Source organism: Lissotriton helveticus, chromosome 7 (assembly GCF_964261635.1).
Source record: "Lissotriton helveticus chromosome 7, aLisHel1.1, whole genome shotgun sequence".
In the NCBI taxonomy this organism is placed as follows: Eukaryota; Metazoa; Chordata; class Amphibia; order Caudata; family Salamandridae; genus Lissotriton; species Lissotriton helveticus.
Window position 1 is genome coordinate 1381743218 of NC_136068.1, and position 7039 is coordinate 1381750256.

The following is a 7039-nucleotide window of genomic DNA, read 5'->3' on the forward strand; positions in this document are numbered from 1 at the left end:
ATTAAAGGGCATGACTTTAGAGCCCAATAAGGACCCATTGCAACGTGCTCTGCGACCCGGGGGGACCCGGCCCATTTAAAGCCCTGGCTGAGGGGTCACTTCAATGTGAGATGAAGATCGGCAAAAAAAGGGTACCCCACATGCAGAATATTTCTTGAGAAATCCCTGTTCTGGAATGGGGGCTGAGCAGGAGGTTTGTAGCTGGGGAAGGGGCTCATGGTTCCTGCGCGGCTTGTAGCGTGTCTTTTCCCTGCTAGTGGAGGTGCGTGCTTCAGTCATGCTTCTGGGCTTCAGTCCTGTCTATATCTGTGCATCCAAGCTTTTCACATTGTAAGTACCATGGATACATTGGTGAATGCTTTGCAGACATGTTCGGGTGAACTCTGTAATTTTGGTGACGTCATGTGTGAATGCAGCGCCCCAAAGTGAACTCACCAGTTAATGAGGCACGATAAGGCTAATGGCCCATTCTGGTGCCGGGAGTCAGCTCAGCTGTGTTCACCACCATGGGCGTCCGCAGGGGGGGGCAAGGAGAGGGCGCTCTAGGGTGGGGAGCAAGCACCCCTCCTTGCCCCCCCTTCGGACGCCCATGTACTTATTCATCTATGCATAGTGCTCAGTGCTCAACCCACTAAGACCACATCATCATGGAGACCCAAAGGTACCTTCTCTCATGCAATTATAACAGTTTTTCTATAATGTTGTTATTTTGTCTGCACGTACACTAAAGAGCCACAAAGCATTGGGAGGGAGGGGTGAGGGGGGGTGAGCAGACACCAGACAAATTGAAAGTGTGCAAAAGGCCGCTTTTATTGAAACAGGTGCATATTTACAAAAATACCAACCTGGCAACCGCCTCACAAAACTAGTCCTCACTAAATAAGATGTTACCTTACAACCCCAAACGTCAGGCCCGCCCCTACCACGTCACAAACCCCGCCCCCACCCAGCACAACATAATTACAATTCAAACAATACCAAAACCTGATAATCATTTAAATATCATCCCAACCCACGGCAAAACATCACATTGCAAAACTTACCCACCAACAACTTACATTACCCAAAACCTTGTAACCACCCCGCGAAACAACTATTTAAACTTTTCCAGCCATAGCCCAACTTTAGCAAAAACCCAACAAGCTTCATGTCCCTGCTGACCAAGAACGCCCAATTTCCGCACGGCACCTGTTCCAAGCGACAATGAACAACATGTTTGTTACCCCATATCCACCTGTTCCGACAAAAGACCCTAAAATTATGGAAGATAAACAAATAAATAATGAAAATAAATAAATAAATGAATAAATAAAAGACCCGGGGAAAGTAAGAGAAAACCTAACTGAGAATAGGGAGGGAGGGAGGGAAAATTTCCAATAACTAATGAGCTCCCGGCCACCAGGTCATTCAACCTAAAATGGTGGCCGGGAGGAGGGGCTACAGGAATATATAGCTGGGCTCCCCCAGTAGGAACCGAGGGAGCCCAAAACCAGCCCAAAACCAGCCCAAGGCCGGTGCCCTGATGAGACCCCCCCCCACTAGCCCCTCCCAATCAGCCCGGGGGTGGGGACCTCCCTGCGGTCGGCTGCCCCCCCCCAAGCCCCCCTTGGGAGGGAGGGGTGAGGGGGGGTGAGCAGACACCAGACAAATTGAAAGTGTGCAAAAGGCCGCTTTTATTGAAACAGGTGCATATTTACAAAAATACCAACCTGGCAACCGCCTCACAAAACTAGTCCTCACTAAATAAGATGTTACCTTACAACCCCAAACGTCAGGCCCGCCCCTACCACGTCACAAACCCCGCCCCCACCCAGCACAACATAATTACAATTCAAACAATACCAAAACCTGATAATCATTTAAATATCATCCCAACCCACGGCAAAACATCACATTGCAAAACTTACCCACCAACAACTTACATTACCCAAAACCTTGTAACCACCCCGCGAAACAACTATTTAAACTTTTCCAGCCATAGCCCAACTTTAGCAAAAACCCAACAAGCTTCATGTCCCTGCTGACCAAGAACGCCCAATTTCCGCCACCCAGAAAAGAGGGGGAAGGAATTACCCTCCTCTCTTTCTGCCCCCCAAAACCGACCAACCAAGGAACTAGAATCTCAACCCAAGAAATGTTGAATCTTCAAACACCTGGAGAGCACCTCTCGCAATTCCAATAGATATAAATCCATCCCCATACGAGATAAGTGAACACCATCGCCGCGAAAGAATTCCACATTGTCATAACGGATGTCCTTATGGGACACCCGCCCAAAACCCAGATCTCTACAAAAACGGGAAACCTCCAGATTCAACTTCCTTCGCGCCTTATCAACCGCCCTAGGCTTGATCGCACCCCTCCAGGTTCTTCTAGGGACCAATTCTGTCCATAAAACATGGCAACCCGCCCATTGTTGACGAATAAGAGAAAGATCCTTCTTCATCGCTCTTAATAAAACCACCCCTTTCACCCCACAAAGGTCATTCTCCCCAAGGTGTAAGAGCAGTACGTCAGGACAAACACCTCCCACCAACCAAGAATTCAAGGCCGGGATAAGCTCCCTCCAGGTCATACCTCCCTTCCCCTTCCATACAACATGAAAAAGACGAGAATTAAAACCAAGTGTGGAACCAAAATAGCTTCTTATAGCTTGATCTTCCGCGCGCCTAATGAAGGAATGTCCCACTATCCAGATCGTCATGACAGTAGAACGGGGGCCGGCCACTGAACCTGAAAAAGAAAAGCAGCATCAAACTCAAGAAAAACTATCATCCGCAGGCGCCATAACAGGATCAGTACGCACATAGCGCCTAAAACAGTTGGAGGACCAACGCCCCAGAGACATAATGTCTTGCTGCGACCAACCCCTGTTATGGGCTTCTGTAGCTGCCCCAATCCTGAAAGAATGTGTACCATACTGTGTCTCATCCAAGCCCAGGAAGCGCAGCGCTTTACGCAAAACCATGCGCAGTTGGTACTCCGTCACCCTGGAACCATCCACATGTCGAAAAACAGGGCCCTCTAAGGCGGCCCCCGAACAGTCCCGCAGACGCCTGGCCCACCCCAAAGGACACGTCTCAGGAGGGGAAGAAGCTTCCAGCCAGATGCCCCTCCCTTTGCTGTGTTGATCAGTTTTTGCTCGAGCCAACCAAATGTGCAACCCCGCTTCCAAAAATCGAACATTCTCCCACCCCACCCCAAACGTAACTTTCGACCCCAGTAACTCAGAAACTCTGAAAGCACCAAAAAACATCCAAACCATAAGAGTAGAAAACAGACAAACCTCAAACCCATTCAGACAAACAGAGGGCAAAACCTGCAAAACTCGGGCTAACGTCTGCCAGGACAAAGGTCGGCGAACCATATGTTCCCTACCCCTCTCCCTAGACCAACCCTCTAGCATGCGCTTACCCACCTCCCCTGCAGAAGGAGAATAGCCCCACAGCAATTTGCCCATGAACGCAATACCAGCCAATTTTCCAGCAATCGTCACACGTGTCAGCCCCCTGTCTATCAAGTGAAGAATGAACTGTACCACATCTTCAGATCGTCTCCAGCCCGGAGCGCGCCAGCCGGCCCCAGATTCTAAAAACTCTTTCCAGGCCAATTCATACGCTGTCCTAGTGGAAACTGCAAGCGAACCTACCACCAGCTGCAAAACCCTGTCTCGCCTACAGTCCACAGATGTTCCGGCATGCGGGTCGGCGTCCTGTCCGCCTCCGAGGCTAGCCCATGGAATCTCTCCCACTGTGAACGAGACAAAGCATCCGCAATGTCATTGTCCACCCCAGGAATGTGTAAGGCCTTAAAACTGATGTCATACGTCAAGCACCCCAACACAAAGACTCGCAAGAGCTTCAAGATGTGAGCATCCCTGGCCGACTGCCGATTGATAATGTCCACTACAGCCTTATTATCAATTCGAAACAGCACTTTTTTGTGAGAAAGCTCCTGACCCCACAAAGTCAACGCCACCACCACAGGGAAAAGCTCCAGGAAGGCAATACTCCTGCCCCCGTTCTTCCACGCAGCAGGCCACTGTTCAGCACACCATCTGCCCTGCCAGTAAAGACCGAAACCATCACTGCCTGCAGCATCTGAAAAAATTTGGACGTCCCAAATCCAATTCTCTTCTCTGTACAGAGGAATGCCATTGAAAGAGTGCAGAAAGGCTACCCACATCCGCAGATCCTCCTTAACACCTGCTGACAAGCGAACATGATGGTGAGGTAAAAACTGACCAGACAGAGCTCTACCCAAACGCCTGCAAAAAGTTCTACCTGCCCTGACCACCCTACAAGCAAAGTTAAGATGGCCCAGCAGCACCTGAACTTCCTTCACTGTCACCTTTGCCTTGTTCAACATAACATGTAAGAGGTCCAACATTTTTTCTTTTTTATCCACAGGTAAACGTGCCTCCATAACATTAGAATCAATCTCAATTCCCAAAAAAGACATGGTCGCGCAGGGGCCCATTGTCTTTTCCGGTGCCAACGGCACACCTAAAAATTCCATCAGAGTTTGGAATGTTCGCAAAGCATTCTGGCATGCTGAGGAATTGGGAGCACCTACAAAAAAGAAATCATCCAGGTAGTGAGTCACAAGCTGATGTCCTGACGTGTCGGTGAAAAACCATTGGAGAAATGTGCTAAAGGTCTCAAATAACGCACAGGATATGGAACAACCCATTGGTAGAGCCTTATCCACATACCACTTCCCCTGAAATTGAATCCCCAAAAGATCCTAATCCCCATGATGTACAGGCAATAAACGGAATGCCGATTTGATGTCACATTTTGCCATCGCCGCACCAGTGCCGGCAGATACAACCAGGGCCATGGCCACATCCACTGAAGAATAAGACACTGAAGCAGCCTCACCATCAATGAAATCGTTAACTGATGAGCCCTCCGGCCATGACAAATGTTGAATCAAACGAAATTGCCCAGGCTCTTTCTTAGGCACCACACCAATTGGGGAGACAATAAGATTTTCCAAGGGCCAATCATCAAAAGGACCCGCCATCCTTCCCTCCCGCACTTCCTTATCCAATTTGTCTTGCACCACCTCTGGATGTTCATTGGCCGACATTAGATTCTTAGACCAACGCCGCAACCGCGGCCCTGTGTAACCCAAACGAAAACCTTCCTGAAAACCATCCAACAACAACTTAGCAGCCTCGACATTCCCGTAGCCCCTCAGAGCCACAGCCAAGTGAAAAGGATTAACTGGCGTATGAGCCTTTGGGCCCAGTTCCAGAAGTGTTCTTCCCCCCCCTGTAAGATTGAGGCTGCTGTGCAGGAGCAGGGGCATTGGCTGTCTGTTGTGACCACTGTCTACCCCCTGTAACCCGAGGCCCCCAACACTTGGACAGTGGGTGCGGTTTACCACATTGGGAGCATTCGTGTCGAAATTTGCAATAGTCTCTTGGGCAATATCCTCTGTTAAAATCCCAACATGTCCCATTGGCAGATTGTACTGACACAGCTGCACCCACCCCTCCCCGAGTGGGCCTACCCTGAAAGGGCCGTGAAGGTAATGGATACCCACTAGCTGTGAAAATTGTCTTACCACCCGCCGAGGCACCCATAGTGTGTTGCCACAAGTCATTATCCAACTCCCCCCATTTCGCTTCAGGATCCCAAGCCATCCGAGCCCGGAATTCCTCATCATACTGTGACCAGGCATAACCACTACCAGTAATCTGCGCTTTCCTGATCACATCCATATACTTAAAAAGTGCCACACAGCGCTCAGGGAATTTCTCACAATACACACTAGCGTATATAAGAAATGCCGCTGTCCAGTTTTCTATGGTCAAAGGAACCTTTGGGCGCTTGGCCAACTCATACTCTTCCTCCTTAGACCCCTCCTTAGACCTAACCTCCCTGTGTAAAAGCTTCAATAATTCAACGTACTCCCCTTTCCAAATCCTTTCCTTAGTAGACAGCATTAAATGAGCGCCCAAAGGTTTTGTGACGCCCATGTAAGGCAATTTCTTTATTTTAAGCTCCTTGCTGTGTGGGGGGTCCTTACCTACCTCCATGGGCTCCGTAACAGTCCCGGAATCCACCTTAGAACCCACCCCCCCGTCACTCGTACCCACTCCTTGATCCTTAACATAACGACCCTTGTGGAGCTTAAAATCCACGCCCTCTGAAGGAGGATCCCCCCCCGTTCCAACAGAAACCATCAAAGGCTTGTTCCGCGGCCCAGCAAGCTCACCTGGATTCAATAAAGGCAGTTGGGCCGGCCTCTCTCTCCATGCCATCTGTTCAACATCAACGCCTGACCGAGGAACCCTCACCACGGGGCCGCTCTCTCGAGTTGGTCTGGAAACTGTAGCTCTCGGACGCACCACCACCGGTGCCTGTAAAACATCATCAGAAGCGTGAAAAAGCCCCCCCCTTGCACCCTTATCAGGTATCTCGCCCTCCTCGGGGCTCTCCTCATCATAATCTAAAACCAAAGATTCCTCCAACCTCGGAGGGGCCAACTCCTTTGACGGACTTCTGAAACCAACCCGGGCCTTACCAGCCCGTACTGACATTTGAGGCGGGGGAGCCGACTGGACCCGTCTGTACTCCCCCAAACGTTGACCAGATTTGTGCAACTGAACCAACGATGAATCCCTTTGCTGATGAAAAGAAACATGTGGGGCCAGCGAGGACGCGCCAGTCCTGCTTCTGCCAACCCCGCCGATATCCAAAGAACCTGACAATGGGGCCAGCGAGGACGCGCCGGGTCCGCTTCTGCCGACCCCGCTGATACCTGTAGAAAGAGAAGTTGGGGCCAGCGAGGCCGCGCCCGACCTGCTTCTGCTGACCGCGCCGAGATCCTGTAATGAAGACGTTGGGGCCAACGAGGTCGCTCCTGACCTGCTTATGTTGACCGCGCCGGGGTCCCTCGCCGGTACGGGGTATGCCGCGCCAGGCTCCACCCTCCCTTCTCCTCGGTGCAACTGGGCCGCACTCCACCCTACCAAGTCTGCCTCTCCACGACGCTCCCTGACCTGCAAAGCAAAAGGCTGAACTGA

At 50.7% G+C, this 7039-nt stretch overlaps 1 protein-coding gene across 1 annotated transcript; it reads right to left on the bottom strand.

Moving 5' to 3' along the window:
• Positions 1-767: 767 nt before the first annotated feature.
• Positions 768-6647, bottom strand: LOC144770297 (uncharacterized). Its single transcript, XM_078654696.1, has 2 exons — positions 6229-6647; positions 768-2733 (listed from the first exon to the last, which is right to left on the bottom strand). The coding sequence occupies exons 1-2, from the start codon at positions 6551-6553 to the stop codon at positions 2123-2125; spliced, it is 936 nt and encodes a 311-aa protein (XP_078510822.1). The 5' UTR covers positions 6554-6647; the 3' UTR covers positions 768-2122.
• Between the last annotated feature and the right edge of the window lie 392 nt (positions 6648-7039).

Coding starts and splice junctions, on each gene's coding strand:
- LOC144770297 (XM_078654696.1), bottom strand. CDS start 6,553: ATGTCAGTACGGGCTGGTAAGGCCCGGGTTGGTTTCAGAAGTCCGTCA. Junction 2,734..6,228: donor ACTGCCTTTATTGAATCCAG/GTGAGCTTGCTG, acceptor TTTCTTTTTCAG/GTTCAGTGGCCGGCCCCCGT.